Consider the following 27,449-nt stretch of genomic DNA (forward strand, 5'->3'; position numbering starts at 1 on the left):
GCGCCATAAGACATCAGTTTTTTTTCCCCTGAGGATCACACCCTGAGTATCAAGGCCCTAGACTAGCAATTTCCAGAACTTTCTGAGGTAGTAGAAATGCATTATACCTGTGCTGTCCTTGGGTTCCACTAGCCTCATGGGAGTAGCAGGGACTTGAAATGCCAGTGTGACTGAGAAACTGAATTTTGCATTTTACCTGTTTGTAATTAATTTGAAATGAAGTAGCCACAGGAGCCTGTGGCTATGCCGTCGGACAACACAGATGAGTCGGGAGGGATGTGTGGGTACTGCCTTTATCACAGACATGGAAACGGCTCCATTGAACAAGGTAGCTGTGATATAGTGACAAGGAATGATGTCCTATTGCACTAACACCAATGAAAACCAAATCGCACTGAGGTTGCTGGTAGGATATGAGAATTCCAGCCTCCTGGGTTTCCTGATGAAAAGCACATTTTTCCCCAAAGCCAAGTTAAGCGCACAGAAGCTCATAGACATTTTCCTGTGTTTTCCTTACTTCTAATTTGAGATAGGCAACCTCAGGTCTCAGTAACACTGTCCCCACTTCACAGATGGGGAAACTGAGGTCTAGTGTGGGGTGGAGAGCAGGAGCCTTGATACTCCAGGGTGACGCTCTCTCCTCAGAACCACGGACAGTACCAGCTCCACTCAGTACGTATTGGTGGTGTTATAGGTAGAAGGCACGTATCTCTCAGCCCAGTAGTTCTCAACCTTCCTAATGATGCAACCCTTTAATACGGTTCCTCATGCTGTGGTGACCTCCCAACCATAAAATTATTTTCATTGTTACTTCATAGCTGTAATTTTGCTACTGCTATGAATTGTAAATATCTGTTTTCCAATGGTCTTAGGTGGCCCCTATGAAAGTGTCATTTGACCCCCCCCCCCCATAAGGGTCATGACCCAATGGTTGAGAACCATTGTTTTAGTCCATAGTCCAACTTTCAACTGCATGTTCCTTCACAGACATGGATACTCTGGGCCTCTCCCTGCATCTCCCCAACCCCCTACAGGGAGTAGAACCCTTGAGGTTCCTACATGCTGGAAAGGCAGTTGGAAGCCTAGACTTGGGGTGTGGTGCCCTGGAGAAGCAGGGACAGTGGCTGCTGTTGGGAGTGTGGGAGGGATGGGATGTACTGGAGCTGCCAGGCAGGTGGGGGCTGCTTTTCGAGGCCTACCCAGGTGACAGTGGTTGACAGAGCCCTGGGGCCTTTCCAGGGGCACCAACTACTCTGGGGATAGGGTACATGAGGCAAGCCTGGCACCTTGGCACTGAGACTGAGTATGTTCTTCCCAGTCCTAGCTGAAAACTGACCACTTGGGGCAGCTAACATCCCTCCTGTTCTGTGTATCTGTAGCTCAGGGTTCCCACTTTGTAGGGCTTGTCTGGTTTTCAGAGGGGGCTGGGATATGGCGGCATCCACCGTCTTGGCTTGCTTCATTTCTGCAATGAGGCCCAGGCTTTTGGGATGGGGCTGAGATCCCCTCCCTGGCCTTGCCTGGCTGTGTGCTTTCCGGGAAGACTTGATCACTCCCCTGCCTCACCGTCAGCATCCACAGCTTTGATGGAGCTATGTTGTAGGCTGCTGCAAGGTCTGAGCATGACAGTCATTAGGGGATGTTGTGTGTGGATCCTGAGCCACTCCCCGCTTCAGCTCCTGTCCCCAGCATGTGGCTTTGGGTGTGTTCTGTCACCTCTCTGAGCCTCAGCTTTGTTCTCTCTAAAGGGGGCTGAGGTTTGCAGGGCCATGGGGATGTGGGTCTTCAGGGCTTGGCATGGGCCTGGTGAGGAACAGATGCACGATAGTGGTGACCGCAGTGGTAACTACATGCACACATCCAGAGAGCCTGGGTGGGGTTTAATTATTAATACCATCCGAGTGTGCACCTTCCTTGCTTCTCAATCAGACAGTGAAAAGTTCGGATTTAGCTCTTTGAAATTTGTTTTCAAAGAAAAGCAGATATTTGAAGCGCTGAAGTTTGTTCCTCTGATTTCTCTCAAGGAGAATTTCACACCTTTCTCAGAAAGCGTGAAGCAAATGAGGACCTGCAAGTGCGCAGGGCCTTTTTGAGCTAATTCTGGGCTGGGTTGACAGCCGAGAAGCTGAAGGGGGAGCTGGGAGCTGACAGAGGGAAGCTGGATTCCGTCACATGGCAAACCCTCAAAATAGTCACTTCCCAACTGATGCCGTCATAGTACATTGGGGGGGGTGGCATTAAAAAGTTACTGAACTGTGCAACAACCCCCTTGAGGTTTCCTGCTGTGTCTGTCATCTGATGTGACAGGTAATTTTGTCAACTTGACAGAACCTAAAATCGCCTGGAAGGGAGCCTCGGTGAGGGTCTGTTTACATTGGCTTGGTCTAGGGCCATGTCTGTGGGAGACTGTTGTAATGAAGTTCACCGATGTGGGGAGACCCAGGACATTGTGGGTGGCATCATTCCCTAGGCAGGAGGGTCCTGAACTGGGTAAGAGGGGAGGAATGGAGCTGGGCACAGTCATGCAAGTAGATGAGCCTGGATACATTCATTCTCTCTGCTCTAGACTGTGGATGCAATGTGACCAGCTATTTGAAGTTCCTGCCTTGACTTCCCCATAGGGATGGACTGTAATGTGGAATTACAAGGTGAAATAAGTACCCCGTTTCCCTAAGTTTCTTTTTGTCAGGTATCATCATCATCATCATCATCATCATCATCATCATCATCATCACAGTAGCCATAGTGAAACTAGCCTACCTGGTTTGGACTTGCCTGGTACCTCCAGGCCTGGCTCCACCCATCCCTTTGTTCACCATGAGCTTCTAGGCTGTTATCAAATAGGTTGCACTTTGTTTCCTGTCTCCAGCCTCTCTTGTATGCATTGCTCTTCTGGGGCACCCCAATCTTTGTGTGTGTTGGGTGCTGCTGCTTTTCCTTCATTATCTCTATTGCATATGCAGACCTCTCCTGGCCAGAAGAAGGCCTCAGCTGCTGGCTTTTACCACACTTTTTCCCAGTGTCCCCAGGAGACTTAGGTGGAACCTATTTCCTGCTGTCACTATGGGGGCTGAGAAAATGACTGTAGAAGGGAGGACTGGGAAAACAGAGGCGGCAAGGCGAGTTACTTCAAAATTCCAAGTGGCTAAGGTATTTATTCATCCTGAAGACAGTCCATTTTACGAGAACTATGTTAGAAAATAGAAATCTTCAACCTTACGCTTTGTTTATTATGTGTGCGAACGTGGGTGCATTTACAAGTGTGCACATGTGTTTGGAGACCTCGGTTGACACCCAGTGTCTTCCTCAGTCACTCTCCATTGTATTTTTTGAGACAGGGTCTCTCACCGAACCTGGAGCTCACTGATTTGGTAGACTGTGGGCCAGTGAGCTTCAGCCATCATCCTGCCTCCACCATACCAAGCTCTGGGATTACAGGCAGGTGCTTCTGCACATGGCTTAGGGTGCAGGGGATCTGAACTCAGGTCCTCATGCCTTGTAGCAGGCACTTTACCACTGAGCCATCTCTTCAGCCTCCCAAACATAGGCTTAATCACTTCCTTATAATTATTTCAGTTGTTACTATAATGAACTTGGCTTTGGATGAAACCTTCCCCCTTTTCATAAGTTGGCCGTGGCTGGATGATGTCTTAGGAGCCTTTTGGAGCAGTGCATCTTCAGTAACCCCAGGAAGGTGCTGGCTTCGGAGCCTTACCTTCCCCTCGGGAATGCTGTGGAATCGTCTGGTAGGGGGAACCGAGGGCAGCTTTCTCAGAACTGCCTTTTTAGAACTCTTGAGTACCCCACACACTGAAGCTCTTCCTGCCAGGGTCCAGGCTGCAATAATTTCAATATATAAAAAATTAAAGATGAGTTGTTGGAAAAGTGTACACATCATGGTGCATGCCGCTATAACATTTTTGGTTGGTAATTTGTGCTGCTGCCGGCTTTTAGACAGGATCTCATGTAGAATGGTCTCCATAGCTGAGGATAACTGTGAATTGATTCTCCTGCCCCCACCTCCCTGACGCTGAGATTTTGACTTGTATAACAACATCTGGTTTACCCAGTGCTGGGGATCCAACTCAGGGATCTGGGCTGAGTCACCTGGGCCTGCCCAGGGCCATCTTCTGTCTGTGACCTCACCTTTGTCACCGGCTCTGTGTCCAGTCCCCTCTTCTTGTAAGGACCCTGTTTCATGGGATTAAGTCTCCCCTCTGGGATCTCATTTTATTTTCATTACCTCTTAAAGGACCAGTCCCCAAACATAGTCACACTCTCAGGTCATGGGGTTTTGGGCTTTAGCATAGGAATGTGTGGGGTCAAAGTTCAGCACACACAGCTGTCAGCATCATCACTAGGGTCATCTTCTTTCCCATCATGCTTTTCCAGATGTTGTAAGTGCCTTGCTTCAAATGGGGAATGGCACTTTTCAGTTTGGTGCAGGGAGCATTGAGAGCCCCGCTTCCCCTCCAGCATGCTGTCCCTCCATCGTGCGTCCCCTCCACCACACACCTGCTCTGAAGATCTCAAGTCCACCCCTTCTCCAACTGCCTTGAAGACTATCAGCATTGGCTGCTGGTGTTTTGACTATTGCATTTATCTCCTGAGGCTGCTGTAACAGATTGCCATAACCTGATGAGTTTGACACAACAGGAATTGATCTGTTCCCAGTTCTGGAAGCTGAAAATCTAAAATCTAAATGTCAGCAGGGCTGCTGTTTCCTCCCAGGGCTTCGGTGGGATGCGGGACGAGGGTGGGGGAATCTTTGGGGTTTTTGGTGGTTGTTGCCAGCTTTAGACTTCCTTGCTTATGTCCACAAGCTCTTGGTATTTTGCTTTTAATAAAAAAAATACACAGCTATCCTTCCTCCTTTCCAATCTGGATGTTATGTGTGCATCATGTGTGTATGGTGTGTGTGTGTGTGTGTGTGTGTGTGTGTGTGTGTGATGCATGGATGTGAGTGCTAACAGGCAGTGACATAATTATAGAGGTCAGAGGACAATCTCAGCTGTCAGTCCTCACTTTACACCTTGAGAAGGGTCTTTTTTGTTTGTTTGGTTTGGTTTGGTTTGGTTTTCTGCTGTGTTCACTGGGCAAACTGGCTGTGAGCTTCCAGGGAATCTTTGTCTCCCTACTTTCTGTAGGATGCTAGGATTATAGATGCTTGTGTCACTCAGCCCTCTCTCCAACCTGTGTGCACACTTTCCTTGAGCATTGTGTCTTTTCTTTGGGGATGAGTCTACACGTAGATCAGTCGCCCCTCTAGGAACTGGGTGATGTATTTTGCTGATAGCTTTCTACAGTTTGATCCTCCGGATATCGGTTGTCTGTCTGATAAATAACTGGCAAAGATGAGTCCCATCCTGTGAGACATCTCCTCACTCTTTTGTTTCCTTTACTAAGTGAGAATTTTTTTTTAGCTTGCTGTAATCCTGTTCATCAATTCTTTTACTTCCGGACAGAACAATTTTGTCCAAATCAGTATCTCTAAGTGTTCCCCCTTATTAGTTTCAAAGTTTTATTCTCTGCATGTAGATGTCTAGTTTCCCAGTCTTCTTTTCTCTGACATGTGTCGTCTGTCACATTTGTCAAGAAACCAAAGGCTGCAGCTGCATAGATTGTATATGTTCCATTGGTTTACTGGTCTGTCTTTGTCCCAGTGCTTGCCATTGTCACTGGGGCTCTATAGTACAGTTTGAAGTCAGGTTTTGTGCTACCTCTGGCTGTGTTTTGTTTGCTTATGGTTGCCTTGGCTATCTGTCTTTTGTGTTTGCATATGAGTTTATGATTGCCTTTTCTAGTTCTGTGAAGAAAGTCATGGAAATATGTATGGGATTTCACTGAATCTGTAAACTGCTTTTGGCAACATGACCACAGAAGTGGAGAGATGGCATCATGGATGAAGTGATTCACATGCAAGCTTAGGACCAGAGTTCAAATCCTCAGTGCCCATGTAAATGCCATGATATGTGATCCACATATTTGCAGTGCTCAGGAGGTGGGAACAGAATCCCTGGAGTAAGCTGGCTAGCTAGGCTGGCAGGATCAGTGAGCTCTGGGTTCAAATGAGAGACTCTGCCTCAATACATAAGACAGAGAGTGATCAAGGATGACCCTCAACATCAGCCTCTGGCAACTACATGCACACAGACACATGTGCAGGTACACACACATGTGAACCTACACACATGCACACACCCACAGATACATGGCAGAAATGTCATTGGAATTTTGCTGAGAATTACATTGAATCTGTAGATGGCTGTTGGGTTATATGGCCATTTAAACTATTAATTAAACAACATTTATTTATTATTGGCTTATAGAAAAGTTACTGATTAAAAAAATACTTTTAGATTTGTGTGTGTGTGTGTGTGTGTGTGTGTGTGTGTGTGTGTGTGTGTGTTTGCCGTGGTGCATATGTGGAGATCAGAGGACAATTTGTGAGAAACTGAACTCAGGTCCTCAGACTTGGCAGCAAGTGCCTTTACCCACCGAGCCCACTTGCCAGCTCCAGTTACTGAGTTTTGCAAGTTGATTTTGTGTCCTGCTGGCTTTCTGGATTTGTTAATCAGTTTTAAGAGTCTCCTGGTGGAGTATTTAGGTTCCCCTTGGTGCAGTAGATATCAACTCCAAACAGAGATAACATGACTTCCTTGTTTCCTATTTTTAGCCCCTTCATTCTTTCTTCTTGATTAAGTGGTTTGGTTAAAACTTCAAGTTCTATAGTAAGTAGGAATGGTAGGAGTGGATACCCTTGTCTTGCTCCTCCATGGTTTTCAAGGAAATTTTTTCTGTTTTCACTTACTGGCTAGGCATGCGCTCTGTATAGCTTCGGTTGTGTTGAAATATGATTCTTCTTTATTTAGCTCCCTCTGAACTTTTATCATAAGGGGGTATTCAGTTTTGTCAAAAAGCCTTTTCTGCAGTTGACATGGTCACGTGATTCTTTGTCCTTGATTCTTTTTGTGTGTTATGTCATATGCATATAACTCATTTGCATGTGTTGAACCATCCTTGCACCCCTGCAACAAATCACCTTGGTCATGGTCTGTGATCTTCTTAATGTGATCTTGGGTTCAATTTGCGAAGTGTTTTATTGAGACTTTTTGCATCTTTGAAGATATTAGTCTATAGTTTTTATTGCCTGTATCCACCTTGGGAACTGTCTTAGTCAATATTCTATTGCTGTGAAGAGACACCTTGACCACAGCAACTTGTATAAAGGAAAAAATTTAATTAGGGGATTGCTTACAATTTCAGAGGTCTAGTCCATTATCATCATGGCTGGGACATGGCAACCTGCAGGCAGACATGGTGCTAGAGAAGGAGTTGAAGGTTCTACATCTGGATCCTCAGGCAGCAGAAAGAAGAGAGAGCCACTGCAGGGGCTGGCTTAGGCTTCTGAAACCTCAAAGCCCACCCCAGTGACCCACTTCCTTCAACAAGGCTACTTCCTAATCCCGCTCAAGGAGTGACACTTCCTAAGGACTAAGCATTCAAATATATGAGCCTGTGGGGGCCACTCCTACTCAAACTGCCACAGGTTTCACAGCAGTGCTGCTTTCTTGGATTGAGTTGGAAGTGTTCCATCCCTTTCTGTCCTGTGGAAGAGTTTGAGGCCCACCAGTATCCACTCGTCTTTAAAGGGTGAGTGGGATTCAGCAGTGAATCCACCCAGTCCTGGATTTTCTTTATTGAGAGGCTTTCAAAAAATAGCAGCTTCAATCTCATTGCTCTTATTAGTAGTTTTTAATCCTCTTGGCTCAATTTTGGAAGATCATATGTATCTAGAATTTTTTTCATGTCTTCTAATATAATTTCTGAAAAATATTTCTTAATAGACCCATGGTGCTCATCTTTGCAAAGAACTAATTCTTTGATTCCTTGTCTTGTTCCTTTATTCACCATTTATTTCTTTTCTTAGTGATTTTGGTCTTGTTGTTTTCTTATTTCTCCTAGACCTGGAGAAGCATGACCTAGACCAGCATTCAACAAAAAGACACAAGAGTTAAATTATGTTGTAGATCAAATTGACCTAAAAGCCATTGATGGAATATTCCACCCAAAGCCACAGAGGGCTCATTCTTTTAATCTGCTAATGGGACATTATTCCAAAAATGGGTCATATTTTACTGTAAAGCCATCATCTCAAGTATTGAATATAAAATGGTGTCTTGCATCAGAACAAAATGGAACCCAGTTGTAAGAGAAGGGACAGACGTCACCCAGAGAGCAGAGAGGTGTCATTGGAGAATCAGGAGAACTCCTAGAGTCAGATCGCAGTAGAGACAAAATCAACCAGAACCTGCTGAACACTGGCAGCCTCTCTCCTCTCTCTCTCTCTCTCTCTCTCTCTCTCTCTCTCTCTCTCTCTCTCTCCTCTCTCTCTCCGTGTGTGTGTGTGTGTGTGTGTGTGTGTGTGTGTGTGTGTGTGTGTGCCCGCGCATGTGCACACATGCATGCACCCATGTGTATATGTGAGTAGGCCAGAGGCCAACCTTGGGTATCACTCTTCAGGAGCTATCAACTTTGTTTTTGAAACTGGTTAGGTCAGCGAGCCCAATATCCTACCCACTCTGCCTCTCTAGTGCTGAATTACAAAACATACACCAATATGCCCAACATTTTTCCTTCTTTAACATGGGCTCTAGTGATCAAACTTAGGTCCTTATGCTTGTATGAGCTTTTTACTGACTGAGTCATCTTCCCAACCCAGCAAAGCCAGTTCTAAGAGGGAAGTCCTTATTTGTTAGTACTTAGTCTAGACAACACTAGAGAGATCTCAAAAAAACATAGGTGAATGATGCATTGTAGCACTGCTGTCTCTAGTGACTGCCAGACCCACCTTTGAGCCTAATTCAGAGCAATCCCAGTGCTTGACCCTCAGAACTACTGAGGAACCAGCCAGTGCAGGTTCATGTTCTACCTGTCTTGACATAAGTCTGCGACACAGCTTTAGTTGTGCTTTGTTGTGTTTTTTGAGATGGTCTCATGTAGCCTAGTGCTTTAGTTTTGGTTTCTGTAGATGTGATAAAATACCCTGACCAAAGCAACTTCAGATAGATTTCCCCCGCTCTTTTGGGCTTACAATTTCAGGTTACACTCCATCATGGGGAAGTCAAAGCAGAAACTTGAAGCATCCAGTCACATCCCATCCCATCAGGAATACAGAGCAATGGATTGAGTCTTGTATGTCTTCTACTCAGTGCACTTTCTTCACTCCCATGCATCTTAGAGTCCCCTTCCTAGGGGATGATGCCACCCATGGTAGGCAGATATTACCACCTCAATTCATATGAGCAAGGTAATCACCCACAGGCCAACCTGACAATTCTAGATTGTGTCAAGTTGACAATTAAAACCAGCCATCCTACCTAGGCTGGCCTCAAACTCCCCATGTAGCTGAGGATGTCCTTGAACTTATGATCCTCTTGCATCTGACTCCTGAAATACAGGTGTGTACCACCATGCCCACTTTTCATTCTGGCTTTTGAGCAACAGGCAAAGCAGGCAAAAGGTCAGCCTGTCTGTGGATGAAGTTACAGAGTGGATGATGAACTTCTTTTTTTACTTAATTGAAATGGTATTTGCTCTCTGGTAGTGTCAGAGTCCCCCAAGGCCTGGGACCAAGGCAATGGTCCCGAATGGCACCTCCCCTTCCCAATGCCCACACCCAGCTTCTGCTTTAAAGAACCTTTTATTTATTCTTTTAATTTTGAGATTATAATGATTATAGCATTTCTCCTTCCTTTCCTCCTCCAGATTCTCCCACCTGCCCACCCCAACTCTCCTTCAAATTCATGGTCTCTTTTCACTAATTGTTATATATATATATATATATATAATATAGTATATATATATATATATATATATATTCCTAAACATAACCTTGTGTGTATGCTTTTAGGGCTGACTGTTTAGCACTGGAAAAACAGTCAGGTTAGAAAGGCCACCTGTCCTGCTCCCAGCTTTCCTCAGTTGCCTTTGTGTAGAGTCGAGGCCTCGTGGGCTTTCCCCATCCAGTGTGGCATGTCCATTGGTGTCACCCTTGTTCAGCGCATGTTTGGGCAGCCATATTGGTGAGACTTCATGGTTATGGCTTCTGATATTACTAGGAGACACAATCTCACAGCAAACTCCCTGATGCCCTGCCCTTACAATCTTTCTGTCCCTCTTCCAGAATGTCTCCTGAGCTGTAGGAAGGGCTTGGTTCTTTAAAGCACAACTGGGAACTGCTACTTCGGATATTCCAATTTCAGATATCACTTTAACATTTCTTACAGCTATCAATGGTGCTTTAGAAATGTGTGCCCTTGCCTTGGGCTGGTTGGATGTGCATTGTGCAGCATCTTGCTTTTCCCAAGCAACTGACTGTCTTGTTGGTTTGTGTGTGTGTGTGTGTGTGTGTGTGTGTGTGTGTGTGTGTGTGTGTGTGTGTGTGTATGTACATGTGTGTGTAGCTGCTGAAGCTCATTAGCATCACCCTCAGCACAGGGACAGACACATTGAGTGCCTTCTGGGTACCAAAGCTCCACACTGGGCTTTGTCTCACAGAAAGCTTGAAATGTCCCGAATGATGTGATGGGAGATGCTGGGTTTACTCAGCCTTCTTTTCTTGTTTGCTTCCCCTGGAGCGAGGCCTGTACCTGTACTTGTGAGACCCATTAGAGCCACCATTCCAGCCTCTCCCTTGACTCCCCTTACCTTGCCCAATCCCTGTCTGAGTTCAGCTCTCCAGGGCTGTGGCCACAGCTTGTTAGCAGCTCCCAGCATGCTGCTCTCAGTGCAGTTTCCTTGGCTCAGCCCAGGTGGTCTGCTTGTGCATCTTTGTAGCTTTCAGAACTCTTCACTTACAAGACCTGTCTTTATCCTTGGCTGAGCTTTGTGGAACTCAGGGAATGTCAGCCATCAGCAGAGTGTAACATGAATGCACCAGGTACTCTGGCCTATGGAAGGGGCTTTTGGTCCTTCCAGTTGACCCACCACCACCTATACACCTGCCTGAAGGGTCTCAGGGATCTGGGAGGGCTCTTGGGGTTTAGGACCTTTGTTTAATCTCTACTGCAACATTTGGGGAAACAGAGGCTCTGGAAGATTTCAGGGTGAGATAGTTGTGGAGCTGAATTGATGCCTCTTTCTGAGCCCTGGGCTCTCCATAGCCTCACAGTGCCAGCTTCGTATGGGATCATATCCTGGGCTCTTCATGCCTACCCACAGAATGGAAACTAGTTTGGTTTCCAGCTTGCCACCAGAACGATCAAGCACATGTTAGCTGTGGTACTCATCATCTGTGGCCACCATTTGACTTTTTGGGATGTCCTTGGCCCTTTGCTAGGGAAACTCTTGCAGATTCATCTGACCTCACTGGATCTTGTTATCTGTTGTCTGGGGACAGTGATACCATATTCATTTGGGGTATTGTATTGGGCACTTACTTGATACTAAACCCTGCACTGGGCAGGTAGAGAAGTATGGGGCAGAGACCATCTCTGAAGGAGTGGGGTGAGCATCTGCTTGTGGAAGCCCATTCCCAGGAAGGGTTGGAGAGGGCTTGCACAGGGAAGGAGGCATCTTGGAAGGAGCAGCACTTGGCTGATGGACACAGCATGAATTAGAAGACAGCTGGAAGGAAAGGGGGTCTGAGGTGCATGGATCAGAATATATAGGTGTCCCAGAGGTGAGATGTCCACTTGGATGGGAAGTCAGGGCAGGACAGTAATAGTTGACACCACAGCCTCACGAAAGTGCCACTGTCACCAACTATGCTGATTAGCTTTTTGTTGATTTGACACATTTGGAAGTGGGGAGCCTTCAGTAGAGGAAATGTCCCTACCAAACTGGTCTATGAGAAAGCCTGTGGTGCATTTTCTTGACTAATGATAGATGTGAGAGGTGCCACCCCTGGGCAGGTGGTCCAGGGTTGTATAAGAAAGAAGGTTGAGCAAGCCAAGAGAACAAGCCGGTCAGTAGCAGTCCTCCACAGTCTCTGCTTCAGTTCTGCCTCCAGGTTCCTGCCCTGCTTGAATCCCTGCCTTGGCTTCCTTCAGTTCAGTGAACTATGACCCAGGATACATAAGCTAGAAAATCCCCACTCCCATCCCCCCAGGTTGCTTTTAGTCTGTGCTTTACCACAGAGACAGGAAGCCCAGTGAGGACACCAGCCCTCCTGAGGCCTCCACAGGCACATATGTTCTGCCAGATCATGGCTTCTGGGGTACCAAGGAGCCCACAGACTCCTTTCATCTGTGGGGAGCCTTGGGTAGTGGTGCAGAAGCATAGGCACCCTTCATCTTGCCGTGGTCCACACTGTAGCATCAGAAACATACAGTTTCAGAAGACAGCTAGGACTGGATGTCCCTGTTTGAAAAACATTTCCCAGGAAAAACAAATGTTGGAAAGTTAAACATTTGGGCTATTAGTGTGGAACAGAAGAAAAACCACATTTGCCTTTTAAATATGGGCACCAGTGTGGCACAGTGGTTCCAGGAGCATCCCACGCAGGACCCACAGGAGCCATTGATGGTGCAGTAGGGCCAGCCTTCAGTCTAGAAGAGCACCTGCCATGCCAGCACACACCCATCCGTAGTGATGCCTTTGCAGCCGGAAGCTGAGGCTGGGTGTAGGTCCCTGAGCCACTGTGTGCCCTGGGTAATGCTGGGCCTTTTTGGAGACTCTGTTTTAACCTCCCCTGTCTTGGCTCTGATTTCTGGGCTGCGTAGAGGACTGCAGTACTGATTTCTCCAGAGAACCCCAAGATGCGACACAATCAGCTGAAGTCCAGGATGTGTGATGTGGGTTTGGATTTTCCGTGCTCTGATGTGCTGACACCTTGGAATCTCACTGGCTGCAGGGACTGGACTTACCAGGGGTAGCAAAAGCCTTCCACAGGCAAACCAAACACACCACATCCCACAGCCCCTTTGTGGGGCTCTCAGCTGGGACCTCTCTCCACTTGCCCAGATTAACCAGGATACTATACTGTGAGGAACAGCTCCTGTGTCCCAGAGCCCTCACCCCCATCCCCCAAAACACTAAACTGGTGGCCTGTAGCCTGCTCACTTGCCTGTTTGGCCCACATGGAGTGAACTGCTGTTGAGGTGCTTGTCCACATTTCTACTTCATCTTCTGATTGACTGAGCTGCCCTGTGGGGTGGCATGGTGTGCTTCTTGCAGTTAAGCACCTGAGTGCCCCTCCCCCTTTTCAATTCCTGTCTTATACAGCTGATAGAACAAGTCTTGGGTGGGGAAAACTTTGACTTCTGTCTTCACTAGCATATGATGAGCTTAGTGATCATCCAGGTTACTGTTGAGGGTGCTCAAGGCCCCTCTCTGGCCAGCTAGCCAGTGGGAGGCGGAGATGGGATTGTTCTCTGTAGCCTGGTACCTCGCCCTACTGCCTTCCTCTGCATGCAGCAGACAATGGTCCTTTCTTGCAAGGGATGTAAAGATGCAACAAGTCTACATTGCCAATCCTGGCACCTGGACCCAGGGAGGTCACTACAGGGCTGCAGGCATACCCTGTGCCCCCCATGCCCTGGTCCATGCTCTCCTGCTTGTCCAGGTCATACATGGGATTCCCTCCTCCTAACATCGCTGGCCCACATAGTGCACCCTGTGTGCATGGCCCCGTGACTTGGTGGTCGCTGGCAGCTTACTGCTGACTCCAGAGCTAGCTTTTTCCCTAGTGTTCCCCTAGACTGTGTGCCACGCTAAGCCGTCTGCTAACTCGAATCTCTCAGACATTGGCAAGCATTTAAACACAGAACTGTCAGCGACGCACTAAAAATGCAATCAGAGATCGTTACACCGTCTCTTATCCCACTCTCCCTCTGCTGTGTTCTGTGAGATGGGGAATGGGCAGGAAAAAAAATGGTAAATGGGCATTTTCCTGATTGTCATTGTGTTTAGAGCACACTAAAACCCTGCCGGGCGCAATGCACCACACCGGGACCTGCACTGATGGTGCAGAAATGTGCGTGCCTCTCGTTGAATGTGGAGATCATGCCATGTGGAGGCAGTTCGTCCTGTGGGATGGGACATGTTAGCAGTAAAGAATGGTAACATCTTTGGAGGGAGATTAATGTCAGGACTTAGAAAGCAGGCTCCCACAGGCATCCCCCAGCAGGTTATATGCAATCCAACCTGGCTGCCCTTGGAAGCTTTGTGTGCTCTTGGACTCCATGCATTTGGCAAGTGAAAAGGAAAAAAAAATCACATGTCACCCTGATCTGCTCTCCTGATTCACAGTTCATAGTCTCTTTACCCACTGAGAAACCCACAGCTAGCAAATGCCAGGATCTCAAGTAAGCTGGAAGGGGAGGAAAGCTTCTGGGTAGACTATCATGCGATATGGTAGGGTGTGCCCACCAGTTCCGAAAAGCCAGTGGTAGAGGCTGGTTTTGAGATCAAGGGTTGGAGATCAACATTCCGGTTATACCCTGCAAGGCCACCTGGTATGTCTCCTATTGCAGGGCTTATGGTGTCCTTCAAATCACTGCTCTGTTCTTTAATGTCCCTGTATCCCTCATATCCCTCAAAAACCCTCATGGGGAACATCCCAGGAGAGGCTGGTTGTAGTGGTTTGAGTAATAGCCCTGACAGCCTCATATATTTGAATGCTTAGTCACCAAAGAGTGGAACTCTTTGATAGGATTTAAAGGATTTTGAGGTGTGGCCTTGATGGAGGGAGTGTGTCACTGAGGGTGGGCTTTGAGGTTTCAAAAGCCCATGGCAGGCCCAATCTCTCCCTGATGCCTTCAGATCAGGATGTAGAATTCTCAGCTCCTTCTCTAGCACCATGTCCACCTGCACGCAGCCACGTTCCCTGCTATGATAATAGACTAAGCCTCTGAAACTGTAAGCCAGGTCTAATTACATGCTCTCTTTTTTATAAGAGCTGTCTTGGTCATGGTGTCCCTCCACAGCAATAGAACAATGACTAAGACACTGTTGTTGGGGCACTGTTTGAGCAGGAGGCCAGGGTTCAAGTCCTAGGTCTCCAGTGTCTCACTGTGTGAACTTCAGTAACTCCACATCCTCTCTGAGGCTTAGCTTAGCTTTCTGCTCTGTCCCACAGAGGGCATGGACCTCTGCAGGTCACTAAACTGCTCTTGTCGTCTTTGGGGTCTTAGAAGAACACCATCCATGGGCTGCATCACAGAAGGCCATTTGGACTTGATGGGCCAAGGCCTCAGCTGCCTCTGGGCTGAGGAAGACAGGGGAAAGTAGAAGGCATTTGGACTTGTCTCTCACCCTGAGCCTGACCAAATGTCTAAGCCATCCACTCCCTCAAGCTGCCCCCAGCTGGGACCTTCCAATGGATGAAACCTCTTCTGGTTTCATGCATGTGCAATCCTGGCTCCACAGGGTGACAGCGTGACCTGGTCTTAGATGGTGTATCCTAATCACTTCCATCTCTGCTTGTGGAACATCTCCACTCCAGGGGTCATGGTCCTGTCTGGGCACTGGAGGCTCCCTGGCTGTCACACCTCTTCTCTGCTGTGGGTGGGGGTAGGGAGTTGCAGTAGCTGAGCACTGGGGGGGGGGGTCACACTCACTTCTCTGTTTGCAGGTAGAGGGTGGAAGGGTGGTGCTACACAAGAATGCTTTTACCATGAGCTTCTGGCATCTTAGCCACACTCAGGTTGGTGAGAGGTTCCGGACTGTGGGACTGGAAGACAAACTGTAACAAGGAGTCATAGCCCTAGAACAGAGGAGGGGGCTTCATCCAAGTTGGTGATGACCAGGTTTTTTGAAGAGCTTTCGTTTGGTCTCCATCCTCCCCATCTGCCACAGATGGTGGCAGGAACAGTTGGAGGGAAGGAAGGATCCAGAAAGATGGAGATTCTTTTGATGTGGAGGAGACAGTCAGAGCTATCTCAGGGTGGACTGACTGATAAATGCATGCCTCCAGCCTTCTCTCCTATTTATCCATCTGCCCACCCATGTTGTCATGAGTGCATGTAAAATCCATTTATACGTCTTTCAGTCACCCACCCTTACATATATGCTCCCCCACCCACTCACTTAATAATCCATCCATTCATCTACCCATTTACTCTTTCACCCACCTACCAATCCACTCACCCATCCTCTCTCTCACCCCCTACCTCCCCACCCACCCATTGTATCCACCCAATTGTCAATCCACCTACTCACTCACCCACCAACTACCCACTCACTCATTTACCTGGTCATCCATCTATCTGTCCATCCATCCTTCCTTCCATCCATTCATCCACCCACTCATCCACCCATTCACCTGTATTCATCCATCCACCCTCTCACACTTCCTCCTACTTACCCACCCACCCATCTTTTGAGAGACAAGGTGGCATGATGGCTCATAGAATGCACTCTATGCTGTCATATGGGTGGCAAGTGTCTGTTGCCCTCCATGTTTTACAGTCACTCTGTTGTTGACTTGTCTTGGCTTAGGTAAGCCAAACCATTTTCCTCAGGTGTCAAGAGGGAAGAAAAACGCATAGTCTTTGGAGGTCATAGGCATCCAGTGAACTGTAAAGTCCAACAGACCACCCAGACAGATACACTCATGGCCAGACCTCCATCTTAGGGACAGGGTGCTGCCTCTGACACACACCTTATTGAAGGGAATGTATATTTGAACCTATCACCCTGAGAAGGTACAGCTCCAGCCTGCTTCCTGGCTTTGGGTGAGGGGGTGATTCTTTGTGCCCTGTCCTAATCACTGGAGACCACGTTCTTCAGCTCTCCTTGTCTGCTAGTGGGAACCCCTGTGGGGAGCTGACAGCTTCCTGCACACCCAGCCCCCAGGGAGTCACCACTGCAGAAGCAAATGGAATTGTGCAGTTGGTGTAATTTGCTGATTTGCTTAAGTATCACCCCCAGTTAGAGACATGACAGAAATCCATTAGTATGGCTCCACCCCCAGCTTCACCAGCACTGGAAGTAGGATGGATGGGTGGTGAGAAATGGAAGCCAGGCTGAATCAGAGATGTAGGCAGCCAGTGGTGGTCACCCTGCCCTTCCTGCTGGATTCTCTTGTCACCTGGTTCAGTCCTTATCCTATACTTGGGGAAGAGCTGATGAGGCTCCCAGGCTGACTGAGGGTCTGGTGGCCTTGAATGATTTGGAGTCAGTGACTCAGAGGTACCAAGTAGTCAATACCTGTAACATCACCCCTGCATCTGAGATGTGGGGCCCCTCCATCTACTGGCTTCCGCTCTGAGGCCCTCAGATATGGAGTACATTTGATGGCATCTACCTTGTATAGCTCTGTGTGGAATTGAGAGCTTGATGACACTAGGGCAACTGCTCATGGTGGGCCCCAGGGATGGGTGATCTGTACTGCTCCTCCCTGCCACTCTGCCCACTCAGTCTCCAGCTCTGGAAGCTACCTGCTCAATACTCAGCTACAGTGCTGCAGGTGGCTTTCCTCACCAGACTTATGCTAGGAACAGAGATGGGCAGAGCTAACACCCCTGTTTCTGGGGCTTTCCACAGAGGGCTAGGTTGTAGTAAACCTCAGGATGGGTCTTGGAGGCCCTCATCTCTCACAGCTTCAAATGGAAACTCCCAGGCCAAGGCACAATTATTGCAAGGCTCCAAAGTCCAAATGCCTGTGATGTGGACAGCACCTCGAAATGAGTGAGTTGGACTGTGTGAGATGATAGGACTTGTGGGGACTGGAGAAAATGGGTGTTTTCATCCTGTCTAAGGGGATACATAGCACTTCATGAGTGAACCAGGACCACCACACATTACTAACAACAAAGTAGTGATAATAATGAAATAATGAATAAGTGAAGTTTTATTGGGGATCTCTCAAATTTATTTTTGGCAACAAATTAAAATAAAAACAAAGTTGTATCAAGCTAAATATATCTGGGTGTGTGGGGGGAGGGTTGGGACTTGTGGCTTCTATTGTATTATGGTTCAGAGGAGTTGATTTCTTTTTCCTTTTGGGTATCAAAAGTCTTTGTTCATTTCCATTCAGTGTGTTCTGGGGTGCCAGAGATTTCTCACAAGGGAGATGTTCTTGCTCCCATCTCTCATATGAGGAAACCCAGGCATGATGGGGTGCTAAGCTTCACAGGGGGTTAATGGTGGAACTGAGCCATGGACTCACATCTATTTCATGGTGTCCCAGAGCTGATAAGCAGGCGTGGAGCACTGAGTCAGTGTGCAGATTGGGGATCTGTGATCTCTGTGTTCCTCTGCTGCCACACTGCCCTGGCCAGGCAGAGAATGAGTGGCTGTTCACAACGCTTTACTTAACTGTCAGGCATGAGGCTGAGCAGGTTGTGTAGGTCTCAGCTGGGCAAGCTTGGGAAAGTGCAGTTAGAATGTGTTATGTGTGTGTGGGGGAAGAGAGGGTGGTGGTGGAGAGTTTGAGCCAGGCAAAGTTACAGGAAAGAACTTCAGGACAAGTTAGTGAGGAGCAGAGTCAAGGTTTATTAGATTTAAAATTGTGTCTATGTACTTTTGAGTGCAGCAACTACAGAGGCCAGCATAGGGCATCATTCCACTGGGACTGAAGTTATAGGCTGCTGTGAGCCTCCAGATGTGGGTGCTGGGGACAGCATTGAGCTTCCCTGGAAGGGCAGAAGCATTTTTAACTGCTGCACCATCTCTCCAGACCCTAGAAGAAATTTTGACAGTTTGAAGTGTGGGTATTAGAGGGGGGATATAACTTGGGAAAAAGATATTGTGCATTACTGTACCCCAGGTCTGGGCATGTGCCACGTGGGGGAAGAGAGGGAGAAAGAGAGAAAAGGGTGGGGGAGAAGGAGGGAGAGAGAGCAAGTTGACCTTATTGTCCTTATGTTGGTCATGTATACGATTGAGTAGCTTTTGAAGTTATATCTCCAAAGGTTCCTAAGGGTCTCTCTCTCTGTCTCTGCCTCTCTCTCTCTCTCTCTCTCTCTCTCTCTCTCTCTCTCTCTCTGTGTGTGTGTGTGTGTGTGTGTGTGTGTGTGTGTGTGTGTGTGTGACAGAGGGTGGTTTCTGAAATACAGTAAGTAGACAGGATTATGGTTGATAAGGTAAAGCCCTGGGTCACAAGGGTTACACGGGACTTGAGAGTTGTTTTCTCTGGGAACAAATTTAATCGCCTTGTCAGTGAGATTCCCAGAAAACTGCAGGTCACACTTGGAAAGAAATGAGGGCATATTCCAGGTCACATGCATGAGCACTGAGCACAGATTGCTGCCACTTGAACATGATTTTAAGTGTCTCTGTGTGAAAGGAACACTGGCTGTGTTGTCAACCTTGATCCTCAGAAGCTTCAATCGGACTCTGTGGGTGAGGGGCAGGGTGGGTGAGGGACTCTATCCTGTTCCCGTGTCCCCCGAATTTTTCACCTTTCTGTCTTGCCTGGCTTATGCAGTGGTGACTGCATGGAGTCCCATTGTATCACATGTCACAAAGCCCTAAGCCTGACCTGCCTGGCCTGGCTCTCACTTGAGGGTGGGACCGGGCTTCTTCCCAGAATGCACATAGCAGTTGAGTCTCAACATAGTTGTTGAATCTGATTCCAGATCCTGAGTGTGGGCTACTGAGAAGACAGGCAGCAGACCACACTTGGTTCTTCTGGGAATGCACTCACATAGGTTTTGTGTGTGTGTGTGTGTGTGTGTGTGTGTGTGTGTGTGTGTGTGTGTGTGTGTGTGTGTGTGTGTAGGCCAGAGGTCAGTCTCCAAGTCATTCCTCTGGTGCTTTCTGTCTAGATATTTTTAGACAGGATGCATCACTAACCTGGAGCTCATCATGTAGGCTAGGCTGGCCAGCTAGTGAGCTCAGGATCCACCTCTCTCTAATTCCCCGGGACTTGGATTACAAGTGTGTGCTACCAGTCCTAGATTTAAAAACAGCACAGCAACATGGGTTCTGGGGCTGGAGCAGAGAAAACACTTCATCAGCTAAGTTATCTCCAGAGTCCAACTCTTCATTTTCCAGGGATTCCAGAGCCAGCACAGCTTCCTGAGTGAAGCAGCTCAGGCAGAGGGTTGAGCAGTGTGGAGCCTGGGCATGGAGTGAGAGCAGGGTGAATGGCATCTTCTGGGCTGAGGGGGGGTGGCCTGTAGCTGGGCAATGCCCAGTCACTTTGAGGCTATTAGCCTCCTGTTTTTTTGTATCTTTTTACATATTTATTTATTTATTTATTTATTTATTGTTTTTTTTGAGACAGAATTTCTCGGTGTAGCCCTCGCTATCCTGGAGCTCACTCTGTAGACCAGGCTGGCCTTGAACTCAGAGATCCACTGCCTCTGCCTCCTGAGTGCTGGGATCAAAGGTGTGTGCTGCCACCACCCAGCTTGTTTTTTGTAACTTGATTGTGTGGTTCTCAGCGTGAACTTTGCAGATGGCATCACACCGTAGTGTTCAAAATGTCAGGTATTCCTGTACCTTGTTTTGACTGTGAATTCCTTGTTGGTGCTGCTGGGCACTTGGAGTGTTCCCTGAGTGTAGCATCTCTGAAGGTCTGAATAGGGCTCTACAAAGAACTTGCAATATCTGTTGGGATGTGTAGGCTGAGGAGCCCAAGATAGAGAAAGCTGAGAGTCATAGTGGTAGCTTGGAAACAGAGAAGGTGAGGCTGGCACCCTGCAGCTTAGGTGCTGGGGAGGACCCTGTCCTTGTGCTCAAGACTGATGGCTAGTAGAAGTCCAGGCAGGCGGAGCCAGGGCCAGTGATGGGGCTGCTGCCTCCTCTGATACAGAGCACAGGATGGGGGCGGTGGGTGTCCCTGCTGGGGGATTACATTGGTTGTCCTCAGATCTCTCCCTTTGGTGGCTCTCTGGCTTTCAGAAGGGCCGCCAGCAAGCAGCCTGCTCTGTGCGTGTCCATCCCACAGGCAGCCTGCCCTATGAGTACAAGATCGTGATTGCGGGCAACCACGAGCTGACCTTCGACCAGGAGTTCATGGCTGACCTCATCAAGCAGGACTTTTATTACTTCCCGTCCGTGTCCAAGCTGAAGCCGGAGAACTATGAGAATGTGCAGGCGCTGCTGACCAACTGCATCTACCTGCAGGACTCAGAGGTCACTGTGCGTGGCTTCAGGATCTACGGCTCCCCGTGGTGAGTGTGCCCGACCCCTGTCTTCACCACTGGTTATGGCAAGAGAGAGTGGGTGGTGGTGACTCCAGTCTCCTAGAGGTGCTGGGGACCCAAAGCTGAGGCTCAGGGCCAGTGTAAAGGGGGCAGAGGATCTGGGATTTTAATTTTGTCCTTCTCCTTCTCTGTCTGACCTCAGGCACCACTGCCAACCATGGGCCTCAGTTTCCCCGTTTGGAATCAAGGAAGGGTAACCTGACATATCCCCTGCATACTGTTTTACATGCAGGCAGGTGCCTTTGGCTCCAGCTCTCTCAGGGAGAGTGAGGACTCCTCCCCTACACAGACGGGCAGGGGAGGGGCTTCCTGGCTTTCAAACATCAAACACGAGCCTCTAGGGGATCTTCCCTTTCTGCCTGTCTTTTGTCCTCCCACAGAATGGTGTATGGGGAGGTTTGAACCACCTAACTGAAGAAAGGCATTTGGGATCTTCAGATAGATTCACCATGCCCTTTCCTGTGTGGTGACAGCAGCTGTTTGAAAACAAATGCATATGAATCCTTATTTTGATGGAGACACAGTGACTGACTGGGCCTTGTCTCAGAGCTCAACCTGGTTGAGTGGTGCTCAAAGTGACCATGGGTCCAGACTGTCTCTGTGATGGTCTGTGTGTCCACGACAATGGTATTGACTGTAGGCTGCTGCTGCTGCTGCTGCTGACAAGAATGGCGATGGCAAAGGTGACGATCTGCAGTGATGATGGTTAGGATAGCTGTGATTCGGATGAGGGCAGTAGTCATAATAATTATGTTGGTTATGATGATGTCCTGATGGCAGCAATGAGAATGACAGTGATGATAATGGTTATGGTGATGTTGGTGCTGATGATGATCAGGCGATGGAGAAGAAGGTGTGGATGCTGCTGTTGGCTGTGGCATCATGTCATTGGTCCATGGATCAAAGCCTCCACGATACTCTCTCGGGACTTACTTGTTATCCACTTTCTACACGTGGACAGATCTATTGGCCCTTTAGTGGCCATAGGGTGTGAAGTGCTGTCTGGGTGAGGGGGAGCTCCCCAGAGGCAGTGAATGACCCCAGCCTTGTGGGGGGGGCAAGGACTTGTATAGGCTGGGAGGCAGAGGCACTGACTGGGGACATGGGTGTCTTCAGGGTGAAGAGCCATGTAAGCAGCACATCTGGGAAACCCTGGAATGTGTGTTTGATGCCCATTAGTGATTTGAGGCTGAGGTGGGTTAAGGACCTGTGTGGATCATAGAAATCCCAGGAGAGAAGGGAGGTGCCAGCCTGACCCATTCTCCAGAAGGAGCGTGCTGTCTCTGCCCCAGGCTTGGGATGCTTAAGAGTTTGATGTACTCTGCTGGTGTCTGTGAGGGTTCTTTGGACACTTAAGCATGTGAGAGACTTAAAACCAAGGGCAAGGAGGTGAGAAGGTGGCTGAGGCTGCCCAGCAGGCCGGGATTGGGGTCTGGAGAAGCCTGGTCACACAACAGCTCATCAGGAGCTCATACTGTGAGGTGTGAACAAAGGCTTCCATACTGAGGCTGGCACAGCCTGGGCAGGGCAAAAGTGGAGCTGGGCTAGCAGGGTAAAGAGGTGAGGCTCTGTGTGAGGTCAAGAATCAGAACTGGCTCTTTGCTCTGTGGTTTACAATGTGCTACACATGCATACACACATACACCACACACATACATACTACACACACACTCATACCACACACATACACACTACACACACCACACACACTATACATACACACACCACTCATACTGTACACACACACACACACACAACACACACCATAATACACATTACACACATGCACACACCACACATAACACACATACACACACCATACTACACACACATTACATACTCATACTATACACACTACTCACACACTACACACACACATGCACATAACACACATACCACACCACACTACACACACACAAACACTACACACACACACACAACACACACATACTATACACACTACTGACACACTACACACACAAACACTACACACACACACACACACACTACACACACACACACACACACACACACACACACACACTATACACACTCCTCACACATACTACACACACACACATCCCACTTTAAGAAAAGGTATTGTAAGGGTTAGAGGTGTGGCTTAGGGACTAAATAACCGAATTTAACTTTAGCCTCACATTTTGTAGGGTGTGTGACCCTGGGTGTCACTGGATGACCTCTCTATGCCTTGGTTCACTTTCTTACAGAAAGGGGGTGGTAGTGTGCCCTTCTCCAGTGGGTGACTATAAGGTATCAGAGGTTTCCCCAGAGCCCATGACAGTTGTCATAAGTGCATAGAGAATAGAGACCTGTTTTATTTGCTTGTCCTAGGGAGGCCCTTCCTACATGTTCTAGTGAGGAGGGTGAGGGGACTGGGGAGAGGGACAGGGCTCTCAGGGTCCCATCACTCAGTAGCCAGGCTCATCAGAGCCCCCTGATAATCAGCTGGGTGACTCAGCACTAGGGCTTCCTAGCTGTTCAAGAGAGGTCGCACTCCATCACTGAACTGGCTGTGAGGATGAGACTTGAGTGAGACCAGCTGCCAGTTCATCTCTTGCCCAGTTACTTTGCGCTCTGGCCACCAGTGACCCCATGTGACTTTCAATTTGGACATCACTGGCCTCTTTAGTCCCTGGCTTCCCCCAGGCCCAGAGATCAAGGGGCCCTTTCTTCTTGACCCTAGACCTGTGTCAGTGGGAGTGTAGGCTGGCCAGCAGAGTAAATGAAGGGGGATGTAGCTGTGCTCTGAAAGGGCATGGTGGAATCCAGGATACTTCCTGTTGTGATGAGCTTTAGAACTGGGACTAAAGGAGGCGTGACTCGGGAGGGCGGGCACTTATATTTCTCAACCTGGCTCTGTTTATGTGGCATCCTGCTCCCAATCCCAAGGCCATTCATTCTGTGTTCAGGGTTCTGCCCATTTCCTGGGGGTCACCTGGGGCTGGGAGCAGGTGGCAGGAGGTGCCACACAGCCTGATAAACTGGCTATTTCACTGCTGGGAGTGGATTGCTTGGATCTCCTTCTGTGGTGCCACATATGAAGTCCTGAGAGCTGTTCCCTCTCCTCTGGGATCTGCACGCTGGGGAAACTGGGTGTCTGCCAGTGTGCTCACACACAGGCTGTGAAAATCAAGGCACTACCACTCTAGGCAGCCTCTCTGGTCCCACTGTGTCATGGGAAGACGGTGCCACTGCATTATAGCAGGGCTTGAGGTGTGTCTGGATGAAGGGACAGGGGAGGCACCATCAATGGGTTAGGCATGACCAAGGGGGCAACCTCAGAAGGGGGTTAGCTCGATGCTAGCTTGGGGTTAGGCTAGCAGCCATCTCCATTTTAGAGATTGGCAAGAAGAAGTTCAGGTAGGCACATGGTTCAGCCAGGGTTACCAAGACAGAGGTCCCTCAGGTTCTTGCCGAGCTCCCGGTAAGCTCTGCCCTTTCTGGAGTTGAGACCATGCAGTACTTTCCTAAGTACCACTCGGGTACCCCAGGGGAGATGGAGGCCTGAGACTCACTCTCCTGGTTTATCAGTAAATGCATCGAGTCATCCATGAGTATTTATTGAGAGCCTGGCACCCATGAAGCCCCTATGGACTTGGTGGGAACTCAACTATTGTAGACACTGCCGTCCTGGGTTCCTGCCCTGGTGACAAACGGCAGTCAGCAGCTGTCCCCTGATTCAGAAAGAAGTCCTGGGAGTTGTGATCTGGGAAGAGCACTCATGGAGAGAGTTTGGAACTGAAGAGATCACAGAGCTAAGGAGGTAGGGAAGGGTGTGGTTTGTCATAGGCAAAGGCTACGAGGCTGGAGAGAGCACCAGGCTTGTGGGCACTGGAGCATTACTTCCAGGCCCAGAGTGGGTCACAGTAAGAGTCAGAAACCACAGGCTGAGCAGCCTGGGTACTTGGCTGGCAGCTCTGCTCTGTCTTTCCCCAAGCTACTGGGAACCAGGCTTTCCAGAGTAACCTCCCTCAGTGTCCCTCAGGGAGGGAGGGAGGACTTGAAGACCAGTGCAATGCTGAGGTGGATGGATGGTTGGGACCCACTGCCTCCCTGTGGCTCTTTTGCAGGAGAGCTTTATGGATCCACCACTCTGTGCCTGTGGGCACCCAGAGGCATGCTTACCCAGGAAGCTGTGTCATTGATGGGGTATGTGCACCTGTGGGTTACAGGTGACCCCTCTCCTCTATCCCCTGTCTCAGGAGGCCCCAGGGGAAGTCATTATGTCCCTGCTAGTGAGGCTTTTGTGCATCTTGCCAGTGTTCCTGGCCTGGTGAGCGGCCCTGTCACCTAGGAGTCAGGTTCCAGTCCTGCCACTGAGTTGCAGAAGCACTGGCCAAGCTGTAGAGCCTTCCTGAGGCCAATGTCTGGCCAGTAAATGTGACAATATCATGAGTCACAGGATACAGGGTTAGACAGTACTCTTCCAGGTCCCTTGGTGGAGAAAGGACCCTCAGTGGCTGGTATTCTGGGGATGATAAAAGTCACACACATAGAAATGGTATAAACCAGCCTTTAAAAGTGTGTCCATAGCTTAAGAACCTCCTGGCCTACCTGTGGACTCTACCCAGACCTGGGTGAGATGTGTGGGATGAAATCTCCTCAGCTGTGTCCCGAGGTTTGAGGAGACACACTCAACTTCTGGGCATGGTCAGCTACCCCCAGAGCAGCTCATGGTGGGACAAACTGACTGATAGTTATTGACACACCCAAAACCAGCCTAATCTACAGTCAGCCTCTCATTGAGACTCCCTTCCCAGATGACTTTGTCAAATCGATGATTTTAAAACTACCCGGGTGGCAGGGTTATTGCTTCTTCCTCCCTGGACACATTGGCTGATGTGTGGCATTCAGGTATTCTTTGCAGCTTCAGAGGCATGGTTATGTCAACAGGGGTTTGGGGTGGGTCACACAGCATGGGGTAGGGGTGATAAGCAGGTTGTCACCAAGATGGGAAAACTTTCATATGCAGGACTGCAGTATGAGAGCCCTGTGTCTTTAATAAGAGCTGGTCCACTTGCACAAGGGATGCAAGTAGCCATTGCATGGAGCCACCCACCCTCCTGCTTTTATGTGGCTGCCTGGGATCCAAACTCCAGTCCTCACGTTTTCACAAGCACTTCACCCAACTCATTTCCTTAGCCCTCCATTCTCTTCAGCAAAGTCAGCTTGCCAAGCGATGTCCCCAGCCAGCAGTCGCTTACCTGTACCCTTGCCAACGCTTGGTACCATAAGGCTTTAGTCTTTACTCACTCTTGGGTGGGTGCTGGTGCTGCGGTAGGGCTTGGAACCTCTCCACAGTTTCTGGCCGCCTACATCCCTCTTTTCTGAAGTGCTTATGTCTTTTGCCTAGACAATTATTTGGGGGTGGGGTAGTCAGTCTTTTGTTCATTTTGGTGATATGTGGGGATGATACCCCAAATCTGACACATGCTAGGCAAGTTCCCTTATCACCGGTTGTCCCCCTGGCCAGCCTTGTTTGATTTCTCCTTCTTACTGCTTTCTAGAAAGTCTTGGTGTGCTCTGAGTGGGGCATGAGTCCTTGGTCACTAGACACCTTTCAGATTGCCTTCCATCTCCTAGATCTGCCGTCTCCTCACTCACAGAGCCATGGGATGAGCAGAAGCTCTGGATTCTGGTGTGATCAAATGTCTGCACTTCTCGTCCTGGCCAGTGCTTCCTGTCCTATTGATAGGATCTCCCCACCACCCCAACCCACCCCTACCCCTACCCACATCCACCCCTGGTTCATAGAGATTCTCCTCTCATCCCCCCAGAACTTTTCAAGCTTGGGCCTTGGAGCCACTGAGAATGGAATTGTGGTACTTGGTGGGAGGTCTGTGTGTATGTGGGAGGTCCTCACTTTGTGTTTTTCCTTGAGGTCACCCCTTGGCAGGCACCATGAAGAGAAAAATTTGTGCCCTGCTCTGCCACCTTGACTCCACAAGGGACTGGGTCTGCTCCTGCCCCTCCCCCAACCAGCCCATTTAGAACAGGATAGGAATGTCATATGTTACCCTAACAACTGGTTTCTTCAATATCACCTCTGCTCACCAGAACACTTGAGACCAGGGGCCCCTTTCACACATAATCTCTCTGTTTCTAACTTCAAAATGAGAAACAGCACCTGGCTTATGTTGATAAATGTTTCTCCAATGGATGAATGCAGTGAGGAGTCCACTACAACCCTTTCCTGGCCTGTTTGCCCACGTATGTATCTTTCTGCAGCGTCATCTCAGGCCCACACCACCAACTCATTTCCCAGGCTCCTGTTCCATGCAGGACTCTAAAAACCATGACCTGACAGTCCTGCCTCACCACACTACC

General features: G+C 48.8%; 1 protein-coding gene across 1 annotated transcript in view; it reads left to right on the plus strand.

Moving 5' to 3' along the window:
* Positions 1 to 27,449, plus strand: part of Mpped1 (metallophosphoesterase domain containing 1) — a 58,959-nt gene that overhangs the window by 18,461 nt on the left and 13,049 nt on the right. Inside the window, exon 3 of the mRNA XM_035439191.1 lies at positions 20,843 to 21,068. Within this exon, the coding sequence (XP_035295082.1) occupies positions 20,843 to 21,068 (226 nt within the window). The remainder of the gene's footprint in view (positions 1 to 20,842; positions 21,069 to 27,449) is intronic.

Source organism: Cricetulus griseus, chromosome 2, assembly GCF_003668045.3.
Source record: "Cricetulus griseus strain 17A/GY chromosome 2, alternate assembly CriGri-PICRH-1.0, whole genome shotgun sequence".
Lineage (NCBI taxonomy): Eukaryota > Metazoa > Chordata > Mammalia > Rodentia > Cricetidae > Cricetulus > Cricetulus griseus.